The 26,543-nt window shown below is 42.0% G+C and overlaps 1 protein-coding gene across 2 annotated transcripts in view; it reads right to left on the bottom strand.

Annotated features, from left to right (window-relative positions):
• The window catches only part of calcr (calcitonin receptor), a 108,837-nt gene that overhangs the window by 24,099 nt on the left and 58,195 nt on the right, over positions 1-26,543 (bottom strand). For both annotated transcript variants that reach the window (XM_036971174.1, XM_036971175.1), the window contains 7 exons: positions 26,065-26,224; positions 23,272-23,379; positions 21,931-22,034; positions 19,942-20,161; positions 11,300-11,410; positions 10,078-10,190; positions 230-321 (listed from right to left, as the gene is read on the bottom strand). In XM_036971174.1, coding sequence (XP_036827069.1) covers positions 230-321; positions 10,078-10,190; positions 11,300-11,410; positions 19,942-20,161; positions 21,931-22,034; positions 23,272-23,379; positions 26,065-26,224 — 908 coding nt within the window. The remainder of the gene's footprint in view (positions 1-229; positions 322-10,077; positions 10,191-11,299; positions 11,411-19,941; positions 20,162-21,930; positions 22,035-23,271; positions 23,380-26,064; positions 26,225-26,543) is intronic.

The raw sequence follows: 26,543 nt of genomic DNA, 5'->3' as shown, positions 1-26,543 counted from the left end.
CATATTTATCACCACTATCATCATCAACATCCTCATTTTCATCACGATTAGATGTGTCTTCATCTTCACCATAATCACCATTATCATCATCGTCATCATTATCCCCATCATCAGAAGTATTCATTAATCATGTGGGGAAAAAAGCTTTGATAGTCCAAGACCGACTACTCTCCCTAATCAAACCAGTAGTTTGTTTCATAAAGAAAGCAACAGCAGCATGTATAATTACCTGAAGTAGAAGAATATGGCCAGAGAGATCAGGAGGGAGGCTATGGATAAGGCATGACCCACAATCGCCATGTAGTACAGGATATAGGCCATCTGGAAAATACAGATACATGAACATTAAAACAAATAGGATCATACAGTGGTGCATCAAGGACATTCATGAACCATTATAAACTGGGTGGTTTGAGCACTGAATGCTGTTTGGCTGACAGCTGTTGTATACCACAGGTATGACAAAACATTTCATACAGTGGTGCATCAAGGACATTCATGAACCATTAACCCTGACTTCCATTTGCTACCCTGATGTAACAAAATATAAAAGGGGTGAGACTAGGACCTTAAAGGGATACTTCGGGATTTTGGCACGCATGATTATGATGATCTACTTCCCCAGAGTCAGATGAACTCGTGGATACTATTTTTATGACTGTGTTCAGTATGAAGGAAGTTTTTGCGAGACAATATTGACTAGTGTTACCGCAATGACAAAGTTTACAGGAACAGCTCAAATAAAAATGGTGTCCACGAGTTCATCTGACTCTGGGGAAGCAGATAAAGGGCTTCACTGCCAACATCCCAAAGTATCGCTTTAAGGTCTAGGACCTGGGAATTTCAAATCAGGTCCTTAAGCTCTGTAGCACAGCTGGTTTTAATTCGTACTCTAATCACATTTTGACTAAGCCACGCTTGAACCATTTACCAACAGTGGTCACTAACTGGTCGGTCGACTGGTCAATATCCAAGCCATTCCTAGTCAATAACCATTTCTGTAAAAAAAAAACTATGATAAAGCCTTGGGTTCCTATTTTTTTAAATTAATTTTGCGGTGTTGGCGGCAGTTGCACTTGATTCAGTAGCCCTAGGGCCGGGAAGGCAAAGGGTTCCCATTTTGAACCATTTAATGTGTCTGTGTTTGCTAACTACCTCTCTCAAAGAGTGCAGTGTGTAAAGTCAGAACATCTGCTGCCTCAGCCACTGCCTGTCACCAAGGGTGAACCCCAAGGCTCGATCCTAGGCCCCACGCTCTTTTCAATTTACATAAACAACATAGCTCAGGCAGTAGGAAGATCTCTTATCCCTTATATGCAGATGATAGAGTCTTATACTCAACTGGCCCCTACTGGATTTTGTGTTAAACGCTCTACAACAAAGCTTTCTTAGTGTCCAACAAGCTTCTCTGCTCTTAACCTTGTTTTGAACACCTCCAAAACAAAGATCATGTGGTTTGGTAAGAAAAATGTTCCTCTCCCCACAGGTGTGATTACTACCTCTGAGGGTTTAGAGCTTCAGGTAGTCACATCATACAAGTACTTGGGAGTATGGCTGGACGGTACACTGTCCTTCTCTCAGCACATACTGTATCAAAGCTGCAGGCTAAAGTTAAATGTAGACTTGGTTTCCTCTATCGTAATCGCTCCTCTTTCACCCCAGCTGCCAAACTAACCCTGATTCAGATGACCATCCTACCCATGCTAGATTAAGGAGATGTAATTTATAGATCAGCAAGTAAGGATGCTCTTGAGTGGCTAGATGTTCTTTACCATTCTGCCATCAGATTTGCCACCAATGCTCCTTATAGGACACATCACTGCATTCTATACTCCTTTGTAAATTGGTAATCTCTGTATACCCATCGCAAGACCTACTGGTTGATGCTTATTTATAAAACCTTCTTAGGCCTCACTCCCCCCTATCTGAGATATCTACTGCAGCCCTCATCCTCCACATACAACACCGTTCTGCCAGTCACATTCTGTTAAAGATCCCCAAAGAAAACACATCCCTGGGTCTCTCGTCTTTTCAGTTCGATGCAGCTAGCGACTGGAACGAGCTGGAACGAGCTGCAACAAACATTCAAATTGGAATAACACCAATAGAAGAGGAGAACGCATATTATGAGTAAGTCTTATCTCAATCTCTTCATTCAAAGACTCAATCATGGACACTCTTACTGACAGTTGTGGCTGCTTTGCGTGATGTATTGTTGTCTTTACCTTCTTGCCCTTTGTGCTGTTGTCTGTGCCCAATACTGTTTGTACCCTGTTTTTTGCTGCTACCATGTTGTGTTGCTGCCATGTTGTGTTGCTACCATGTGTTGTCATGTTCTATTGCTACCATGCTGTGTTGTCATGTGTTGCTGCCTTGCTATGTTGTTGTCTTAGGTCTCTTTATGTAGTGTTGTCTCTCTTGTCGTGATGTGTGTTTTGTCCTAACATTGGATCATTCAGAGATCCTCACTGAACTTCTGGAGAGAGTTTGCTGCACTGAAAGTAAAGGGGCTGAATAATTTTGCACGCCCAATTTTTCAGTTTTTGATTTGTTCAAAAAGTTTGAAATATCCAATAAATGTCGTTCCACTTCATGATTGTGTCCCACTTGTTGTTGATTCTTCACAAAAAAATACAGTTTTATATCTTTATGTTTGAAGCCTGAAATGTGGCAAAAGGTCGCAAAGTTCAAGGGGGCCGAATACTTTCGCAAGGCACTGTATGAGGGTATGTTTGGCAGCATGAGTGAAGGATGCTTTGTTGCGAAATAGGAAGCGGATTCTAAATTTAATTTTGGATTGGAGATGCTAAATGTGAGTCTGGAAGGAGAGTTTACAATCTAACCAGACACCTAGGTATTTGTAGTATTGGAATCAGCTAAACTTTGAACATTGAGATATTAAATGAATGATAGGAAATGAAAGAGACTAGGTGTTATGTTAGAAGTTAATGGTTCTCTGAAGAAAGACAGAAGGCTTTGGAATGTGTTTGATGGAGGAGAGGAGAGCGATGGGTTGATATAGGGAAGACAGATGGACATATGTGTATTAGATGAAAGAGAGGTTGAGGTCAGGAGGTGAGGACAGATTCTCTTAAGAGAGTAATAAATGTTAGGAATCCTGTTACCCTCTTTATTAGCTTCCTGTAGAGCCATAAAATGTAAGGATTGGAGACAAAGAGGAGTGTCTTAAGTGGGATGTATATAAACTGTGATGTCTGAAATGTTTTGCTGTCTGATTTCAGCTGTACAGAACCTTTGGGTTGAATGAACTTGGTTAAAGCTTCTCTAGTGTCCGTGGGTTATTTACTCTGAAAAATAAGAACCTAACAGTAGTTATCCACATATTCTATGTCAGAGCCGTCCAGAGTAGTGATGCTGGACGGGCGGGCAGGCAGGCAGTGATCGGTTGAAGAGCATGCATTTAGTTTTTCTTGCATTTAAGAGCAGTTGGAGGCCACGGAAGGAGAGTTGTATGGCATTGAAGCTCGTCTGGAGGTTAGTTAACACAGTGTCCAACGAAGGGCCAGAAGTATACAGAATGGTGTCGTCTGCGTAAAGGTGGATCAGAGACAACAGGCCCTCCGATTTGACACACTGAACTCTATCGGAGAAGTAGTTGGTGAACCAGGCGAGGTAATCATTTGAGAAACCAAGGCTGTTGAGTTTGCCAATAAGAATGTGGTTATTGACAGAGTCGAAAGCCTGGGCCAGGTCGATGAATACGGCTGCACAGTAATGTCTGAAATTGATGGCGATTATGAAAGGACCTTGAGTGTGGCTGAGGTGCACCCATGACCAGCTCTGAAACCAGATTGCATAGCGGAGAAGGTACGGTGAGATTCGAAATGGTCGGACATCTGTTTGTTAACTTGGCTTTCGAAGACCTTAGAAAGGCAGGGGAGGATAGATATAGGTCTGTAGCAGTTTGGGTCTAGAGTGTCTCCCCTTTTGAAGAGGGGGATGACCGCTGCAGCTTTGCAATCTTTGGGAATCTCAGACGATTCGAAAGAGAGGTTGAACAGGCTAGCGATGGGGTTGCAACAATTTCTGCAGATAATTTTAGAAGAGAGGGTCCAGATTGTCTAGCCCGGCTGAATTGTAGGGGTCCAGATTTTGCATCGGGGAGGCTTGGGCGAGCTGCTGTGAGGAGTGCAGGGCTGTTGACCGGGGTAGGGGTAGCTGGGTGGAAAGCATGGCCAGCTGTAGAAAAATGCTTATTGAAATTCGAAATTATAGTGGATTTATCGGTGGTGACAGTGTTTCCTAGCCTCAGTGCAGTGGGCAGCTGGGAGGAGGTGCACTTATTCTCCATGGACTTTACAGTGTCCCAGAACTTTTTTGAGTTTGTGCTACAGGATGCAAATTTCTGCTTGAACAAGCTAGCCTTAGCTTTCCCAACTGCCTGTGTATATTGGCTCCTGACTTCCCTGAAAAGTTTCATATCCCGGGGGCTATTCGATGCTAATGCAGAACTCCACAGGGTGTTTTTGTGCTGGTCAAGGGCAGTCAGGTCTGGAGAGAACCAAGGGCTATATTTGTTCCTGATTCTACATTTTTTGAAAGAGGCATGCTTATTTAAGATGGTGAGGAAGGCACTTTTAAATAATGACCAGGCATCCTCTACTGATGGGATGAGGTCAATATCCTTCCAGGATACCCAGGCCGGGTCGATTAGAAAGGCCTGCTCACTGAAGTGTTTTAGGGAGCGTTTGACAGTGATGAGGGGTGGTCGTTTGACCGCGGACCCATTACGGATGCAGGCAATGAGGCAGTGATCGCTGAGATCTTGGTTGAAAACAGCAGAGGTATATTTGGAGGGCAAGCTGGTTAGAATGATATCTTTGAGGGTGCCCGTGTTTACAGATTTGGGGTTGTACCTGGTGGGTATATTGATAATTTGTGTGAGATTGAGGACATCAAACTTAGATTGTAGGATGGCCGGGGTGTCAAGCATGACCCAGTTTAGGTCACCTAGCAGCACGAGCTCTGAAGATAGATGGGGGACAATCAGTTCACATATGGTGTCCAGGGCACAGCTGGGGGCTGGTCTATAACAAGCGGCAATGGTGAGAGACTTGTTTCTGGAAAGGTGGATTTTTAAAAGTAGAAGCTTGAATTGTTTGGGTACAGACCTGGATAGTAAGACAGAACACTGCAGTCTATCGCTGCAGTGATTGCAACTCCGCCCCCTTTGGCAGTTCTATCTTGGCAGTTCTATCTTGTCAGAAAATGTTATAGTTTTATGGATGGAAATGTCAGGGGTTTTGGTAGTCTTCCTGAGCCAGGATTCAGACACGGCTAGGACATCCGGGTTGACAGAGTGTGCTAGGGCCGTGAATAAAACAAACTTGGGGAGGAGGCTTTAATGTTAACATGGATGAAACCAAGGCTTTTACGGTTACAGAAGTCAACAAATGAGAGTGCCTGGGGAATAGGAGTGGAGCTAGGCACTGCCGGGCCTGGGTTAACCTCCACATCCCAGAGGAACAGAGAAGGAGTAGGATAAGGGTACGGCTAAAGGCTAAAAGAACTGGTTGCCTAGTACGTTCAGAACAGAGAGTAAAGGGAACAGATTTCTGGGCGCGGTAGAATAGATTCAAGGCATAATGTACAGACAAAGGTATGGTAGGATGTGAATACAGTGGGGGTAAACCTATGCATAGCGTGACGATGAAAGAGATATTGTCTCTCAGTATATAATTTAAACCAGGTGATGTCACTGAATGTGTTGGAGGTGGAATTAAAGTGTTCACTAAGGCCTATTGAGCAGGGCTAGAGGCTCTACAGTGAAATAAGGCAATAAATACTAACCAAAACAGCAATGGACAAGACATATTGATGTTAGGGAGAGGCATGCGTAGCCGAGTAATCATGGGAGTCCAGTGAGTGGCTTCAGGTAGCTAGAGGGCCGGGGCTAGCAGCTAGCAGAAGGGCCTTAGAAGGGCCTTAGAAGGACGTCGCAACGGAAGAAAGTCTGTTGTGGCCCCCTCGTGCTGACAATGACAGCAGACGGATCAGCAATTGGCTTGGTTGTAAACCAAGCCAATTAGCAAAATAGGTATAGTGGCCGAAGAATTTGTCCGATGGGCCTCTTAAGCTAACAGTCCGGTGTGCTCTAGACAGTTAACGTTAGCGGGCCGCGACTAACAGTTTGAGTACCCCCTCGAGCAGATTTCGTCAGTAGTCCAGTCGTGAAGGATCGGCGGGGTTCCGTGCAACGTACCGGCAGTAGAAGGGGGTCCGGGCCAGTTGGCAAAAAGGGTATTGTAGCTCAGGAGTGGCTGTTGGGCTTCTTCTGCTAGCCGGGATATGGGCCTAGCATGGGCTAGAGCCAGACTAATCGCTGCTAGCTTCGAAACAGGGACGTGACGTTAAACCAGGAATAGTCACTCAGATTGCAGCTAGCTAGCTGTGGTGATCCAGGTGAAAAGGTTCAGAGCTTTCTGTAGGAATCTGGGGATACGGAGAGAAAAATACGTCCGTATGCTCTGTTTTGAATCGCGCTGTACAAACTGGCGAGAGCTTTCCGAGCTAAAGGTTGGCTGATGACCGCTAGCAGTGGTTAGCTGACTATTAGCTAGTTAGCTGGCTAGCTGGCTAGCTTCTGTTGGGGAATACCAGTTCGGAGGTGGATAAGAATACTTTAGAAGAGACAGATCCACACCACATTGGGTGAGGCGGGTTGCAGGAGAGTATTTGAAGTTGAGGTTCAGAAAAATATAAAAGATATGCAAAGAAAAAAATATATACACATGGGACACGACAAGACAAAGAACAAAGACGTCTGACTGCTATGCCATCTTGGATCAACCAAACCATGATAATGATAATGTGATATTTCCAAACTTTTAAAACCATGACTAGAGTGAAACTCAACCAATACAGCAAAGAGTTGCTTTTTTTATGAGTAAGTTTATGTTTAAGTTGTTATTCAGCACTGTCAACACTTTGTTCTACACTTTCATATGCAATATAATTCATGTTCTCCCTACTTTCACTCATGCTACAACCAGCACTGCAGCTGCAATGAATGAGTATAGCCAGTGGTGTAGTGGAGGGTATACCCAGGTACACACTGCATACCCACTTATTTTTCAGTGGGCATTACGTATACTCACTTCTTAATCCCCACTGATATGTATCAAAGTAGTGTGGTGGAAGTACACGCCATATCAATTAATAAGAGAAGGAACAGGTCAGAATGTTCAGGTTACAATTTGATAAACATTTATTTCTTCACATTTTAGGCACAGCAATGTAGGCCTACGTGTGAATCTTCCAAAATGCAATTGCTGGAAAACACCATTCTAAAATGCACAAGAGAGCTGGTTTATGGTCAGAGATGGAAATACCCGCTAGACATTTAGAGAGAGGGGGGATTTAAAGATGCAACTACTACCATGTGTTGCTAATATGACTAGGATAATACCTTTGGCTGCTAGACAATGAAATAATGTTGATTTGAAAACCAGTAAAACAGGAGAATGCATATTATGAGTAAGTCTTTATAAAAAAAACATGCCTCCACGTTTCCATGGTGGAATTGTGGCTATAGGCTACTTTGAAGCAAGGTAAGACATGCCTCGTAATATGAAACATCCATCTGTCAAATAATTCAGGAACAGGGAAAATATAGCAATGCCAATGATAGACCTAACCGTCTTCTGGTAGATGGAAAGGCTTTCCCAAAAACCTTCTCTATTAAAGGTTAACTAGCTTAAAAGTAGCCTATCCCAACCTGTCAGAATGATATCATGAATATATGCATCAATCCAGTTGCCATTTCTTTTGAAATCTTCATCTCATGTGACAGAAACAGCTAACCAAACAACAGAGCTAGGTGTCTGCACACTTGAATTTAAGGGTAACTACACAAAAAAAATCAAAATTTCTTAGATTGTTCCCAGACCTCAAATGTCAACTCCTGATGTGGTTCAAGCATTGTTATGGACTTAGAACATACAATTGTGTTGTTTTTCTGTTACAAAAAGTTGGGTAAAATCTGAAACCTGTGAATTTCTGACTCCGTTGACAGCCTCATTTATCTGTTTCAGTAGTGGGCCTACTATTAGTGTACCTGCACAGTACAGCTTGGGTTGGCCTGACTGTGAAAGACCAATATGGGATTCATAATTTTAAGTCCTTCAGAGTGTATGTCACTGTATCTCATATCATTTTTCACACAGGGCGAGTTTCTTTCTCTGGGTGGGCCATCTCTGGGTGGGCCACACCACTGAGTACACTACACCCCTGAGTACACTACACCACTGAGTACACTAAACCACTGGGTACACTACACCACTGAGTACACTACACCACTGAGTACACTAAACCACTGGGTACACTACACCACTGAGTACACTACAACACTGAGTACACTACACCCCTGAGTACACTACACCACTGAGTACACTACACCACTGGGTACACTACACCACTGAGTACACTACACCACTGAGTACACTACACCACTGGGTACACTACACCACTGAGTACACTACACCACTGAGTACACTACACCCCTGAGTACACTACACCACTGGGTACACTACACCTCTGAGTACACTACACCCCTGAGTACACTACACCACTGGGTACACTACACCACTGGGTACACTACACCACTGAGTACACTACACCACTGAGTACACTACACCACTGGGTACACTACACCACTGAGTACACTACACCCCTGAGTACACTACACCACTGAGTACACTACACCACTGGGTACACTACACCACTGAGTACACTACACCACTGAGTACACTACACCACTGGGTACACTACACCACTGAGTACACTACACCACTGAGTACACTACACCCCTGAGTACACTACACCCCTGAGTACACTACACCCCTGAGTACACTACACCACTGAGTACACTACACCACTGGGTACACTACACCACTGAGTACACTACACCCCTGAGTACACTACACCACTGAGTACACTACACCACTGAGTACAGCAAAGTGTTCCGATACGCTTGCGTTGTTATTATTAGCTGCTTGTGTTTTTTTTAATAATTCACTTTCTCTAATCATAGGAGTAACAACAGGAATTGGTGCATGAGGAAGAGATAATGCAGTGCGACTTGAGTTCCACCATCAGAATGTGGAAGAATGTGTCCCCTTTTCTCAGCAAAGGGAGGAGGGAGAGCGGAGAGACGGTGAGTCGGGTGAGAGCTAGCCTCACCGCTGTTCCCTCCCTCCCCTCAGGCTGATCATCAGATCAGGCCATCAGTCCAGTAAAAAAATATATATTATTATGCTCACTCAGCTGTGCCTCACAAGTAATACAACAAATGATCTATTATCAGCGTGATCATATACCTACATTTTAAAAATATAATTTAAAAAATTGTCTGACAAGAACATTGGCAGGGCAATTCAAGCATAGCCAATATGCAGTGATAATGTATTGGTCCTAAAGTGTTCTGCACAAACCTCATTGCTACAGAACTGTTTTTAATCGGTTAATGTTGCAAAGGCTTATGTTTTTCTAGTCATGTTTAAAAACAAACTGAGCGATAGATCTCGGCTTGCACTTTAACTCAGAAAGAGATCCTAACTTATAAAAGGCTGGTGACCACTGACGTAGACAAAGAGTCATAGCATTCTTTGTGTCCTCAGGATGCCCCGCTTCTGAATAGCACTTTGTGACATCTGCTGATAAAGGGCTTTATAAATAAATGATACATTTGATTGATTTAAGAAACCAGCCCTGCCTGTTTCCCATTGCTAGGGTCAGGAGTTTTACTACTACTCACTGGTCAGAAATAGAAACCTTTGCCAGCTAAATTTGACCAGTTGTTCTCTATATGACCTCTTCCATATGTCATGATTGTAAAATGTCATCAAGTGTAAGCTTTGGTACATTTACTGTACCATATTTATCATTTTTAGCTTAATTTAACACATTCTTCCCACCTTTGCCTCCTCTGCATTGAATATACCTGTATTATCCCCTTGAGAAAATGTCCCCTTATTGTGATTGTAAAATGGGATCAAGTGTATGCTCAAAATAGCATGTATAAATGGGATTGATGGATCACTCTGTGACAACCCTTACCTTCAGCTTGCCTGTAGTGTGGAAGTTACACAGAGTGTAGTTGGACCACGTCCTATTGGTGTCTGGGTGGCGGAACCACTGTCCTGATTCGCTACAGATCTTTGTAGCTTTTTCTGATGAAACAATAAAGTAGGACTAATGACACACTAATTTACAACTTGATGTTAGATGGTTCCTCACCTTGAAAGTAGTCTATGGTAGTCTATGGTAGTCTATGACACTTAAAGGTCGACTTTGGACAAAAAAAACGCAAAAATAACGGCTTTAAACTTTATAACTGATCAATGCACCATCGTACCAGGTAATTGAATGCAAAAATAAATACAAATAAAATGATGAATGAGATATTTGGCTACAGAAGTGCCATTTCTTACAGATCTCTGCAGCTTCTGTCCAAAAACAAATCCTGTGAAATGATGTCAACACATACTGAAGGAGTTACTGGCTAGTTACAAGTGGCTAGCTTAGCTAACGAACTAGCTACGTCGGTCGCGGCGCCCATGACCAGGATGACACATTGATGAACCACCAAATGCACACCCCATATCTGTTTGATAATTGAGAAAGAGGCGAGTTGGACCGTTTTGTGTGCCCAAAGTTGACCTTTAAACATAAAAACTTAAACTGTGCAACATGTCCATAAGCTTTGCAATTGCAGCCGTTGATAATGTGATATCAAATCATTTATGGGTAACAATTAAGTACCTTACTGTTATTGTTTTTAATTAAAATGGGCAAAAATTGCTTATTTTTTATTTAATTTCTCAAGCAGGAATGTTGCTAGGACTGTCTGGGAGTGGTCTGAGTGGGGAGGTGGAAACTGAAAACCAGCTGTTGGCAGAGAGGTTTGGAACTCTCTTTCTTACTGGTCTAATAACTACCCCCTGGTGATGTCACCAGGCAGGCCAAAACTCCATCCCATCTTTTCAAACAACTAAAAGGCTTTTATCATCATTTTCACAATTTCACAATATTATACCAACCTCATAGTGTGAAAATGTATATAAAGCACTAGGCCTTAAATACTATTCATATTTTAAATTCAAGCCAAGTTCCACAAGGAGTTAACAAGTCAGCATTGGCCGTCTAGAACTTTGACTTTATTTATTATTGCTTGTAGTTTACAGAAAGTAAAGAAATGCAGAATTTACATAGTAAAAAAATAGCATAGAAAAAAAGCACACACATAGAGACAAACAGGACACAAAAACAAACGCCTTACCTGTGGAGTCGAAGTCAGGGAAATAGTTGGGGCAGTTCTGCCAGGTGACTGTCCCAGCAGGTGTATCATCCCAGCACAGCCAGCCATCCCAGGTCCGGTTACAGTACAGCCCTGCACCGCCAGCAACACACAACCAGACACAGCACACTGTGAAAACACTACGTACGTGAAACCAACCAGTAGGCTGAACCATCTGTCTACTGGAATAGCATGTTAATCGTAACTCTGCACAGTGACATTGTTTGGCTCCGTGATTTGTGACCGTACGTGACATGCGTCCTCCGATACACAACCCAACCAGCCGTAGTGCTTCTTAACACAGCGCGCATCCAACCCGGAAGCCAGCCGCACCAATGTGTCGGAGGCTACACCGTGCACCTGGCAACCTTGGCTAGCGCGCACGGCGCCCGGCCCGCCACAGGTGCGCGATGAGACAAGGAGATCCCTACCGACCAATCCCTCCCTAACCCGGACGATGCTAGGCCAATTGTGTGTGCGTCGCCCCACAGACCTCCCGGTTGCGGCCGGTTACGACAGAGCCTGGGCGCGAACCCAGGGACTCTGATGGCACAGCTGCAGTACAGCGCCCTTAACCACTGCACCACCCGGGAGGCCCGTGTGCTGTAACCTGTATGTATTATATTCTATTATAATTATATTCTGGAATAATCACACACTCTGAGTTTGTATTATTATACACCTTTTAAACCAATTCGTTTTTCTGCCAACTTTAGCATCCAGTCAACTTTTTGCAGACTTTTCTTTATAAAAGATATTGCCGGTTACAAAGCCAACCTACCCAGTCATGATTGAGGAAAAGTTCTGCCTACTATAAAATGTATCCGTAATGCTATGGTGGCATTGGCAAGCACTATGCCAGGCCCGGGCAAAGACCGGCCCGGGGGCCGTACGCGGCCCACGACCTGATTCAATACGGCCCGCGGAATCATGCTGAGATCACATAAAGAATTTGCGATAGTAAAGTTTAGAAAAAATGATTTGTTATTCAAATTACAAGACCAATGAACACTCGCCTTTGCATAATGATTTAACTCCCACCGCTTGTGAGACATTTATTTTGAAGGCACGTATAAATAACAACTGCACAAGGACAGACAGTGACTGACAGGCTGACACGTCACAGTTACAAATAGCAGCTATCTAGAAATTGCGCAAAAAATAGTTTTTCGAAGATTTCAAAGGAAAGGAAAGTAGACAATGAATGTAGGGTGTTTCAGCAAGAGTGGACATCGAAATATTTATTTATTGCGGTATCAGGGAAAGCTGTGTGCTTAGTGTGCAAAGAGAGCATCGCTGTCTTGAAAAACTACAACTTGTCCTGACACTTCCAGACGAAGCATGTAATGTAAACTCACCCCGTTCTGTACAAATGTGCATAACCGCGACATTCAAACGAGGCTACATAGAAAACTAATGGGATTGTAGCGACTGTGTTGACGTCAAAATCGGGGGTGTGAACTAGGTTTCTATTCAAGCGTTGATCGACATGGTAATGGCTCTATAGTATTGGAGAAAAGTTGAAAAAACTGACCCTCCGTTACATCTTGACCTGTCATGTTGTAACGTACAGCACGCATAAAGCTACAATTTATGTCTTACAATCTCTCTCCACCAGGTGTAGCACTTCTCTCATCGTTTAAAAACAAGAAATGGACAGTGACGGAGGTAAGGGGTGCACTACGCCAGGCCCGGGCAAAGACCGGCCCGGGGGCCGTACGCGGGGGGGATACCTAGTCATTTTTTTCGTCATCATTGCATGCGATCATCATTCTCAAAGCCGCTGTTTACTTCTAAGATCACTTTAGCACCGCTCTAAAAACTTGATTCAAATTCAACACAAACCTTCAAATAGGTATGTAATGACACATTATATAAACTCTTTATAGTGTTTTATTTACCTTTTAGAGGCGATAAGGTGATAAGTTGAACAAATCGAGTGAAAAAAGCAATTTTCCCTCACGACATCTCTCCTTCTCACTATCACGCATTAGTTTCACTTCCCCACCTGTCATTTTTAAAAAGACCCGATGGGGCTCATTGCCTGCTTGAATTATGCAGAAACGGGGCAGTGTTTAGGTCATGTAATTTATTTTGTTGGAAAGGGGAGAAATTGTGCTTTACAATGGTATTGACATTACAGTTGATCTGGAAGTATTACGTTTTTGGGGCGCTAAAATAAGGGCAATTGTACGGACCAAGGTGATGTACGAGTTTACGTGAGTTTACGTTAGAGAAATAGAGGAATATGTCTTCTGAGCAGAGTGCAAGTGCATCTAAAGAGTTGCTTTCTCAGTTGCAAAAGCAGCAAGGACTTTTAACAAAACTGCATTCAGTAAGCAATAGAGCTAGCTATGTAGAGCTAGCTATGCTAGAGCTAGCTATGTACTGTCCCACAAAATTGCTAAACATAGCAAGCCATTCGCTGAGTGCGAATTCATTAAAGAATGTTTAATTGACTGCAGCAATACTTTGCCCCAACAAGAAAGAGCTGTTTGAAAATGTTTCCCTGTCAAGACGAACAGTGACACGTCGTGTTGAGGACATCGCAGAGAATATGGAACAACAGTTGAAAAACAAGGTAAAGGATTTCACCTATTTCTCCTTGGCCCTGGATGAGAGCAGTGATGCACATGACACGGTACAGTTGTTGATATTCTTACAAGACATAATCCAAGACTTTGAAATTACAGAGGAGCTTGCTTCAGTGCAGTCAATGAAGAGCACAACCACAGGGAAAGATTTCTTGGAGGAGGTTAATAAGTGTATGTCAAAGCTGGGACTGACTTTTGAAAGTTATCCAGTGTGACCACTGATGGGTGCCCAGGAAAAAACTTTGGCCTTTTGAAAAGGATACGAGATCAAGTAGCTGAGCTAAACCCAGATCAGAAAATTATTTTCCTGCATTGCATTATTCATCAGGAAGTGCTCTGTAAATGTGTTCTGAAAATGAGCCATATTGTGGATACAGTCAGTAAAGTGGTAAACTTCATAAGAGCAAAATCTTTAAACCACAGGCAGTTTGTCTCACTGTTGGAAGAGACAGCGTCGGGTCATGCAGATCTCCCCTACCACACAAACGTGAGACGGCTGAGTTTGAGGAAGGTGCTTAAAAGTCAGAGATTGCTGAGTTTTTGCAAATGAAAGGAAAATATGTGGAGTTTTCTCGTCATTTTGAGGATTTCAAAGTGTTGGTATTGGGTATTTTCCAGAACACATGTGCTTATTTCAGAGGAGCCAGCAAGAATAGTGCACTCTATATGTGCTCTGGGTCATTAGACACCATTAGACATGCACCTGTCTGGGGAGTGGATATGACTGTTTCTTTATGTGCCAGTGATATGGCCTAATATTTACTGTTGCTATGGTTACACCTATTGGGAATTTTCCAGAACATGTGTGTTCATTTCAGAGGAGTTAGCAGGATAACATGTCTGTTTATTTTTGAACTATTGCTATGGCTCTGATGTTTCCATGCCCTAACATGAAACCAAACTAAAAATTAGTGCAAGGCAAAAAGATAACGGTGGCTAAATGCCAGAGGGGATGAATCATTAACATAAATTGAGTTACTATGTCTGTGAGGTAAGGAGGAAAAATGTATAAGAAGTGTGTGCCAAGGTTGAAAAGGCAGTTGTTTTCATGATCCAGCTCAGCTTTTATTATATTGTAATAAAAGTCTATTTGAACTCACAGACTCCGGTATTTGAGAAATATTATTGATTGAATATTTCCACGACATTGGAAAATGACATGCTGTTGGTTTCCTCTCCTTTCACTTTCAATGTGGATAACACTCCCACTGACCTGCAAATTGAGCTTATCGATCTTCAGTCTGATGCAGTGATTGGAGAACTATTCAAAACAATGTCACTGACGAGGTTCTATTCATCTCTCGATTAACAAAACTTTCCAAAGATTAGGAGTCATGCTCAGAAGATGTTTGTACTGTTTGGGTCAACCTATGCATGTGAACAGACATTTTCAGTGATGAAATACAGTATAACAAGTCAAGATACAGATCATCTCTTACTGACTCTCACATCTCAGCACTCCTGCTCATAGCGACGTCAGAAACTATAACTGACTTCACTGCTCTAGTCAATGCCCATCATAGACTTCACTCCCCACACTGATTGAGTAGTTTAACTGTAATGTTGAGCTCTCTCTCTTTCTTGTGTTTTTGTGCATACCCGTTAACAAGAGTTCTGTCCGTGGTGCTGAATGCACAGTGTACTTTTCCCTCCATGTAGTTCATTGCATGTTTAATAATGAAAAAACCTACCAAAAGGAGAACATGGATGTGGTTTATTTCTGTGCATGTTAAAAAAGTCAAATAATTTGCATATCTGGACATGATTTACAGTAGATATACAGTGAGGAAAAAAAGTATTTGATCCCATACTGATTTTGTACATTTGCCCACTGGCAAAGGCGTGATCAGTCTATAATTTTAATGGTAGGTTTATTTGAACAGTGAGAGACAGAATAACAACAAATAAATCCAGAAAAACGCATGTCAAAAATGGTATAAATTGATTTGTATTTTAATGAGGGAAACAAGTATTTGACCCCCTCTCAATCAGAAAGATTTCTGGCTCCCAGGTGTCTTTTATACAGGTAACAAGCTGAGATTAGGAGCACACTCTTAAAGGGAGTGCTCCTAATCTCACCTTGTTCCCTGTATAAAAGACACCTGTTCACAGAAGCAATCAATCAATCATATTCCAAACTCTCCACCATGGCCAAGACCAAAGAGCTCTCCAAGGATGTCAGGGACAAGATTGTAGACCTACACAAGACTGGAATGGGCTACAAGACCATCGCCAAGCCGCTTGGTGAGAAGGTGACAACAGTTGGTGCGATTATTCGCAAATGGAAGAAACAAAAAAACTGTCAATCTCCCTCGGCCTGGGGCTCCATGCAAGATCTCACCTCGTGGAGTTGCAATGATCATGAGAACGGTGAGGAATCAGCCCAGAACTACACAGGAGGATCTTGTCAATGATCTCAAGGCAGCTGGGACCAGCTACGCCGTGAAGGACTGAAATCCTGCAGCACCTGCAAGGTCCCCCTGCTCAAGAAAGCACATATACATGCCTGTCTGAAGTTTGCCAATGATCATCTGAATGATTCAGAGGACAACTGGGTGAAAGTGTTGTGGTCAGATGAGACTAAAATGGAGCTCTTTGGCATCAACTCAACTCGCCGTGTTTGGAGGAGGAATGCTGCCTATGACCCCAAGAACAGCATCCCCACCGTCAAACATGGAGGTGGAAACATTATGCTTTGGGGTGTTTTTCTCCTAAGGGGACAGGACAACTTCACCTCATCAAAGGGACGATGGACAGGGCCATGTACCGTCAAATCTTGGGTGAGAACCTCCTTCCCTCTGCCTATGACCCCAAGAACACCATCCCCACCGTCAAACATGGAGGTGGAAACATTATGCTTTGGGGGTGTTTTTCTCCTAAGGGGACAGGACAACTTCACCGCATCAAAGGGACGATGGACAGGGCCATGTACCGTCAAATCTTGGGTGAGAGAACCTCCTTCCCTCAGCCAGGGCATTGAAAATGGGTCGTGGATGGGTATTCCAGCATGACAATGACCCAAAACACATGGTCAAGGCAACAAAGGAGTGGCTCAAGAAGAAGCACATTAAGGTCCTGGAGTGGCCTAGCCAGTCTCCAGACCTTAATCCCATAAAACATCTGTGGAGGGAGCTGAAGGTTTGAGTTGCCAAACGTCAGCCTCGAAACCTTAATGACTTGGAGAAGATCTGCAAAGAGGAGTGGGACAAAATCCCTCCTGAGACGTGTGCAAACCTGGTGGCCAACTACAAGAAACGTCTGACCTCTGTGATTGCCAACAAGGGTTTTGCCACCAAGTACTAAGTCATGTTTTGTAGAGGGGTCAAATACTTATTTCCCTCATTAAAATGCAAATAAATTTATAACATTTTTGACATGGATTTCTGGATTTTGTTGTTGTTATTCTGTCTCTCACTCTTCAAATAAACCTACCATTAAAATTATAGACTGATCATGCCTTTGTTAGTGGGCAAACGTGCAAAATCAGCAGGGGATCAAATACTTTTTTCCCTCACTGTATCTATCAACACAGTCATACACATGATGTATAATCTTGTAATATGATTCTGTCCCGCGATGGCAAAAATACATTCTAATGTGGCCGCCCAGGCCTGCACTACGCTCTTAAGTTCGTGGTGGTTGCTAAGCAGCACCCCTTACTACTATCCTCCTGGCAGTTCTAAACTTTGCGAGCCATGTCACTTCACCCATCTCTTCACATAGCCCACCACATGCACGATTTTCTTAACCACAACTGGACGGATCCGTAACGAATTACTGTGGGAATAAAAAAATCACTGAATTATGAAAATACTGGAATAAAGTATGCCAATGAAATTGAAAGCATCAAATTCTTGCTAAATGAAACTCCCAAAGGCATCCAATATTGTTATAATAGCCTACATTTGATTGAAGCAATAGCCTACCTGCGTGTGGTCAACTATTTCAGCACCATTTCGTGCTGCTTTGAGACAAGCCTGGGGTCTTGAATAATCAATCAATGTCCGATTTTTCTTTTCACTGAATCTCAGTTTGGATTTTGGTTAGGCTACAATTTGTCACGCCCTGATCTGGTTCACCTGTCCTTGTGCTTGTCTCCACCCCCTCCAGGTGTCACTCACTATCCCCGGTGTATTTATCCCTGTGTTTTCTGTCTCTCTGTGTCAGTTCATCTTGTTTGCCAAGTCAACTAGCGGTTGTCTCCTAGCTCCTTTTTTCCCCCGGTCTCTGTTTTTCCTAGTCCTCCTGGTTTTGAACCTTGCCTGTCCTGACACCGAACCCACCTGCCTGACCATTCTTCCTGTCCTGACCTCGAGACTGTCTAACACCCTGTACTGTTTGGACACTGACCTGGTTATTGAACACTCGCCTGTACCCGGCCTGCCTTTTGCCTACCCCTTGTGTTATAATAAATATCGGAGCTCAACCATCTGACTCATGTGTCTGCATATGGGTCTCGCCTTGTGCCCTAATACTATTAGGCTGTGGAAATGTTAGCCACGTTGAGGTGAGTGCTGCTAATGATGATCTTGTCTTGTTGGCTCATTTATTAGGACGGATCAGAACATGTTGCCAGCATGTTATGTAATTTAACAAGGAGATTATTTTGCTCTTCACTCGCAATAGTTTAGTAGCCGAGGTCTATTCACAACCAAAAAGCCTGCGACTCGTCTTAATCAATCAATGTGATTTTGTTTCACTGAATCTCTGTCTGTATATTCGGTTAATTCTCTGACTGGGAAAAATAAGAGGAGGTAGTATAGCTCATCTTTCACTTGGTCATCTAGCACTTATGAGTAATATTTAGCATGCAATAATGTAGCCTAAATCAAGTGTAGGTCATTATTTTTCCTCAATAGCAAAAGCGCACAGAGGATGTCAGATATGAACATGAGACTCACGTGCTTTTGAAAATATCTATTTATTTATATTATTTTCTATGTGTATCGCGATGAAGATACTCTCAATGTAAAACCCTACCGCCTGCTGCCTAACAAGGCAGAGTGAGTGTAGGAAAGAAATGAAACATGGGATGAAAAAAGTATAGACTTGGGCTCTGTTTCAAAATATCACTTTTTTTTTATATGATAACGTTTCCACATGTTGCCATGACACAAGTTGTATGGTAAAAATATTAGTAGTATTTTATTCTGTTATATTTCATTGTATTCTTAGCCTACTATAATGTGTGTTGACTGTGATCAGCGTAGCCTAAGTGTGTTAGGTCTGTTTAATGAACAAAACAACTAGAGTTCCTGTGCATGGCACAGCCACATAGCATATAGACTGCACAGATCAGTAACATAATTCAACTCAAAATATGCCATTATATTCTTTTGAAAATACATTTCATTAGTCTTATAATGTTTCTCATGACCTGAGTATTTTCTCAATGGATTTATTCAAATAGACACCCACCCACATCTGTATACCACTACTACCACTCCTCACCGGCATGTGCACTGGTGGTTTAAAAGGCATGTGCACTGGAGGTTTAAAAGGCATGTGCACTGGAGGTATAAAGGAATGTGCACTGGAGGTCTAAAAGGAATGTGTACTGGAGGTTTAAAAGGCATGTGTACTGGAGGTTTAAAAGGCATGTGCACTGGAGGTATAAAATGAATGTGCACTGGAGGTTTAAAAGGAATGTGCACTGGAGGTATAAAAGGAATGTGTACTGGAGGTTTAAAAGGAATGTGCACTGGAGGTATAAAAGGAATGTGCACTGGAGGTATAAAGGAATGTGCACTGGAGGTTTAAAAGGCATGTGCACTGGAGGTTTAAAAGGAATGTGCACTGGAGGTTTAAAAGGAATGTGCACTGGAGGTATAAAAGACATGTGCACTGGAGGTTTAAAAGGAATGTGCACTGGAGGTATAAAAGGAATGTGTACTGGAGGTTTAAAAGGAATGTGCACTGGAGGTATAAAGGGAATGTGTACTGGAGGTTTAAAAGGAATGTGCACTGGAGGTATAAAAGGAATGTGTACTGGAGGTTTAAAAGGAATGTGCACTGGAGGTGCACAGGTACCTGATTTGTTATACGGCTGATCTCTGTTCATCTTCTCAAAGCATTTGTATTGACCGTCGATGATCTTCTTCCTCTCCTCCTCCTCCTGACTGACCCTGGGGCTGACTGGAGTCTCCACAGTGGGCTCTAGCAGACCATGAGGAGTCACCTTCTGGCTGTCTGGAGTCTCCACAGTGGGCTCCACAGACCCTGGCTCTAGCAGACCATGGGGAGTCACCTTCTGGGGAAGAACCACGTGTAACGGGACAGAAATCATAAAGAAACAAACACAATACAGCGTGAGGATTTCTACTTGACAACAGGGAACAGTGATTACCAAGACACAGATAGATGGAATACAGCGTGAGGATTTCTACTTGTCAACAGGGAACAGTGATTACCAAGACACAGATAGTTGGAATACAGCGTGAGGATTTCTACTTGTCAACAGGGAACAGTGATTACCAAGACACAGATAGATGGAATACAGCGTGAGGATTTCTACTTGTCAACAGGGAACAGTGATTACCAAGACACAGATAGATGGAATACAGCGTGAGGATTTCTACTTGTCAACAGGGAACAGTGATTACCAAGACACAGAAAGATAGAATACAGCGTGATGATTTCTACTTGACAACAGGGAACAGTGATTACCAAGACACAGATAGATGGAATACAGCGTGATGATTTCTACTTGTCAACAGGGAACAGTGATTACCAAGACACAGATAGATGGAATACAGCGTGAGGATTTCTACTTGTCAACAGGGAACAGTGATTACCAAGACACAGATAGATGGAATACAGCGTGAGGATTTCTACTTGTCAACAGGGAACAGTGATTACCAAGACACAGAAAGATAGAATACAGCGTGATGATTTCTACTTGACAACAGGGAACAGTGATTACCAAGACACAGATAGATGGAATACAGCGTGATGATTTCTACTTGTCAACAGGGAACAGTGATTACCAAGACACAGTAAGATAGAATACAGCGTGATGATTTCTACTTGTCAACAGGGAACAGTGATTACCAAGACACAGATAGATGGAATACAGCGTGATGATTTCTACTTGTCAACAGGGAACAGTGATTACCAAGACACAGATAGATGGAATACAGCGTGATGATTTCTACTTGTCAACAGGGAACAGTGATTACCAAGACACAGATAGATGGAATACAGCGTGATGATTTCTACTTGTCAACAGGGAACAGTGATTACCAAGACACAGATAGATGGAATACAGCGTGATGATTTCTACTTGTCAACAGGGAACAGTGATTACCAAGACACAGATAGATGGAATACAGCGTGATGATTTCTACTTGTCAACAGGGAACAGTGATTACCAAGACACAGATAGATGGAATACAGCGTGATGATTTCTACTTGACAACAGGGAACAGTGATTACCAAGACACAGATAGATGGAATACAGCGTGATGATTTCTACTTGTCAACAGGGAACAGTGATTACCAAGACACAGATAGATGGAATACAGCGTGATGATTTCTACTTGTCAACAGGGAACAGTAACAGTTATTATATAAAGACAGATCAATAACTAATAGAAGTAAAAAACGGTTGAAAAACATGTAGAAAACAATTCAGACAACATACAGAATGGGTAGGCGGGCCCAGAGTTGTTCCTGATCAAGAGCCCAGAGTAGGAAAACCTCCTGGCTCTAGTTATGGTTTTAAACATATCAATGGAATAATAACCAGGAAACACAACAGACCGACAACAGAAACAAAATAAGGATTCAGAATAGTCTGACTAGAGCTGTTGGGGTCCTGTCTGCACAGCCAGGGTGCGCTCCTAATGGCACCCTATTCACTAAAAAATGCAATACTTTAGACCAGGGCCCATAGGGTTCTGGTCCAAAGTAGTGGACTTTATAGGGAATATGGTGCCATTTTGGATGCATTGCCTGTCCCAGACAGACCTGTACTGTTTTGTCCATTAATCAACTGAGAACGAATCAATCTCCAATTACCTTTAACTTTTCCTTGGAGAACGTCAAACATTTGGACCAGGTCTTATTAATGGAGGGACTTTGAACCCAATTACCAGATTCATCACAATATTTTGACACTTTTCCTGCAAAAAAAATAAACAATTCATGGTAATTGTTAGCGATATAATTTCAGCGATGAGTAATGGTGATTTGGCAGGTGCTGAATCCATCATCAATCCATCCCTGAATCCATCATTGTCATATGAAGCCGCTGCTATAGCTACACTGACTGGACTGTAATATCAACTGTAGAGGCAATAGTTACCCACTGGGCACAGATGTCAGTTCAACAACTAGTTTTGAATTTGGTTGAGTTGTCAACTAACGTGAATTCAACGTGAAAATAACACAACATTTCACTATGTCATTAGGTTAGAAGCTGGATGAAAAAAATATGAAATGCCTTTACATTGATGATTTTTTAAAATCATATCAGTAATTTTTTTTAACATGACGTGGAAACAACTTTGATTCAACCAGTTTGTGCTCAGTCGGTAGTTTTTTCTCTCTCATTTTGTTGTCATATAAATGTTGTTATTTGTACAGCAGATTGCTCCTTTAAGTGTTATTCTGTTTGTCCTCATTACTCAATTGAGCATCACTGCATTCCATAACACTGAGAGCCAGCTCCTTGTCATTCAACTAATTCACCACCAAGGCTAGAAAACCACTTAAGATATATACGTTATGGGCATCATATAACACTTTAATATACCAGACTTGGGGAAACTCTTCCCTGTTCTAATCACTAAAGCGTGAGTTGTATCTCCTGTTGGATAATGACTGAGATCACGATGTTCCCTGTCTGTAAGCACGCTAACCCAGCAGCCTGTCCTCGCCCAGCAGCTAATCAACGGTTCAGTGCATAAAACCCAGCTGAGCTATACAAGACAGCTTGCTTCAACCGAACAAAAGAAGAGTGAAATAATTAGATAAATTGTTGCATCCCTAGTGATGAACAATCTATATACTCTACACTCGTTAGTCCAACTCTCATTGCAGTCATTGTGTCATTGGTCAGATTGGTCAGTAAAGTACCTGTATTCAAAAAGCATCTCAGAGTAGGAGTGCTGATCTAGGATCAGTTTTGCCATTTTAGATCACATTCCATAAGAGTACATGGACAGGGAGGACCTGATCCTAGATTGATGTTTGATACAGATCTAGGACCAGTTCCCCTCTGTCCATATAATCTTATTCAAGCAAAACTGATCCTAGATCAGAATAGAGACTATTGGTCAAAATTATCTCTATAATCTACCTGTGGCCTGGCCAATTCCCTCTGCAGAAATGTGATTATTTATCAGTGTGCGGTCTTACCAGTGGTGTCCAGGCCAGGGTAGTCTGGGCAGTTCTGTGTGGCGTAGGTCCCCACCGGAGTCTCGTCCCAACATAACAAGCCATCCCACATACGACTACAGAACACACCTGCGTCATGGAGGATTACTTTTTAATATTTTTAGCTAACTGTTCATTAATAACACTTCAAACTACCTCCATATTGCTGAAACATGTGTTAACGATTCATGTCTAACCCTATTATTTACAGTACCAGTCAAAAGTTTGGACACACCTACTCATTCAAGAGTTTTTCTTTATTTTTTACTATTTTCTACATTGTAGAATAACAGTAAAGACATCAAAACTACGAAATAACACCTATGGAATCATGTTAAAGAAGTGTTAAACAAATCAAAATACATTTTATATTTCATATTCTTCAAAGTAGCCACCCTTTGCCTGAATGACAGCTTTACACACTCTTGGCATTCTATCAACCAGCTTCACCTGGAATGCTTTTCCAACAGTCTTGAAGGAGTTCCCACATATGCTGAGAACTTGTTGACTGCTTTTCCTTCATTCTGCAGTCCAACTCATCCCAAACCATCTCAATTGGGATGAAATCGGGTGGTTGTGGAGGCCAGGTCATCTGATGCAGCATTCCATCACTCTCCTTCTTGGTCAAATAGCCCTTACACAGCCTGGAGGTATGTTTAGGGTCATTGTCCTGTTGAAAAATGACAGTCCCACTAAGCGCAAACCAGATGGGATGGCGTATCGCTGCAGAATGCTGTGGTAGCCATGCTGGTTAAGTGTGCCTTGAATTCTAAATAAATCACTGACAGTGTCACCAGCAAAGCACCCCCACACCATCACACCTCCTCCTCCATGATTCACGGTGGGAAACGCACATGCAGAGATCATCTGTTCACCGACTCTGTGTCTCACAAAGACACGGCGGTTGGAACCAAAAATGTTCAATTTGGACTCATCAGACCAAAGGACAGATTTCCACCAGTCTAATGTCCATTGCTTGTGTTTCTTGGCCCAAGCAAGTCTCTTCTTATTAGTGTCCTTTAGTAGTGGTTTCTTTGCAGCAATTTGAACACGAAGGCCTGATTCACACAGTCTCCTCTGAACAGTTGATGTTGAGATGTGTCTGTTACTTGAACTCTGTGAAGCATTTATTTGGCCTGCAATTTCTGAGGCTGTTAATTAACTCTAATGAACTTATCCTCTGCAGCAGAGGTAGCTCTGGGTCTTCTTTTGCTGTGGCAGTCCTCATGAGAGCAAGTTTCATCATAGCGCTTGATAGTTTTTTTGACTGCACTTGAAGAAACTTTCAAAGTTCTTGACATTCTCCATATTGACTGACCTTCATGTCTTAAAGTAATGATGAACAGGACATTTCAAGAACTTTGAAAGTTTCCTAAAGTGCAGTCGCAAAAACCATCAAGCGCTATGATGAAACTTGCTCTCATGAGGACCCCACCGTCGTTTCTCTTTGCTTATTACAGCTGTTCTTGCCATAATATGGACTTGGTCTTTTACCAAATAGGGCTATTTTCTGTATACCATCCCTACCTTGTCACAACACAACTGATTGGCTCAAATGCATTAATTATGAAGGAAAGAATTCCACAAATCAACTTTTAACAAGGCACACCTGTTAATTGAAATACATTCCAGGTGACTACATCATGAAGCTGGTTGAGATAATACCAAGAGTGTGCAAGCTGTCATCAATGCAAAGGGTGGCTACTTTGAAGAATCTAAAATATATTTTGATTTAACACTTTTTTGGTTACTACATGATTCCATATGTGTTATTTCATAGTTTTGATGTCTTCATTATTATTCTACAATGTGAACATTTTTAGAAATAAAGAAAAACCCTTGAATGAGTCGCCGTGTCCAAACTTTTGACTGGTACTGTCCATTTGAGACATTTAGCAGATGCTCGGTGCCTTTAGCACTTTCCATAAAAGCAGAGATGCTCCAACCATTTAGCTATGGTAGTTTTATAGGCCTTTATCACTGCATTTAAGTCATTTATAGGCCTATATCACAGCATTTAAGTATTTTATAGGCATATATCACAGCATTTAAGTATTTTATAAGCATATATCACAGCATTTAATTATTTTATAGGCATTTATCACTCCATTTAAATATTTTATAAGCATATATCACAGCATTTAATTATTTTATAGGCATTTATCACGGCATTTAAGTATTTTATAGCCATATATCACTGCATTTAAGAATGTCATAGGCTTATATCACTGCATTTAAGTATTTCATAGGCATTTATCACTGAATTTAAGTATTTTACAGTCATATATCACTGCATTAAAGTATTTTATAGGCATATAACACAGCAAACAAGTTTTCAAGATATGTAACTTTCAAAATACAGAAATGATCTACATATGGCACATTTTACATCATATGATGCTGTGTTTTATATTATATAATGCAAAATGTATCATACAAGATTATTTCTGTATTTTGAAAGTTATATACTATCTTGAAAACTTGATTGGTGACAAGCAAAACATTTTGGGACTATATCAACAATGGACTAATGAAACAAATACCAAAAGATAGTACCAGCATTTCTATTACCTATAGCATCAAGGGAGCACTGATTACACATCCATCCACTAAGATTTACTTAAGCAAATAAGGTCATAGCATCAACACTAGTGCTTTCTCAAAGAGCTCCATTAATCAGATTAACTCCCAGTAAGTAGTGTGATTAGATTAAAGGGGCAATCTGGGATTGGTACATCCATTTTTGTACTTTTAAATGAGTGATTTGTGCTTCACCTGTGATGTTGTGCTGCTGGTCTCGGCTGAACAGTTCAAGACATTTGTATTGACCCTCGGTCATGGTCTGCCTCTCGTCCTCTATTATGGCCAGGACAGGCCTGAGAGATGTGTCTGGGCCAGCAGGCTCAGAGCTGGACTCCCCGGCAACAGTTCCGCTCTGCAAAGACACAGCAACAACTTCATCTTACCACAATAGAGCTATTTAACATCTAAGTGACTGGATAGTGATGTATGTGTATGTTGCACCTAGTCTGTGCTGCCCTGAAACAAATTGCCCTGCGCTGAATCAATTTGTATTGTGTTGTGACAATATTGGCATGCTTGTTCTTCAGCAGTCAATGTGTAATGATCTAGAATGAGTCCTAGAATGAGTTGTTCTCTTTCTATGGTATACTATTGGAATTGTGAGAGCGATTTATTGACAGTATAGTCCCACATGAACTTGGTTAGAGGCAGGTAGCCTATTGGATAGAGGC

Source organism: Oncorhynchus mykiss, chromosome 32 (assembly GCF_013265735.2).
Source record: "Oncorhynchus mykiss isolate Arlee chromosome 32, USDA_OmykA_1.1, whole genome shotgun sequence".
Taxonomy (NCBI): domain Eukaryota; kingdom Metazoa; phylum Chordata; class Actinopteri; order Salmoniformes; family Salmonidae; genus Oncorhynchus; species Oncorhynchus mykiss.
This window is presented reverse-complemented; position numbering and strand designations above follow the sequence as displayed.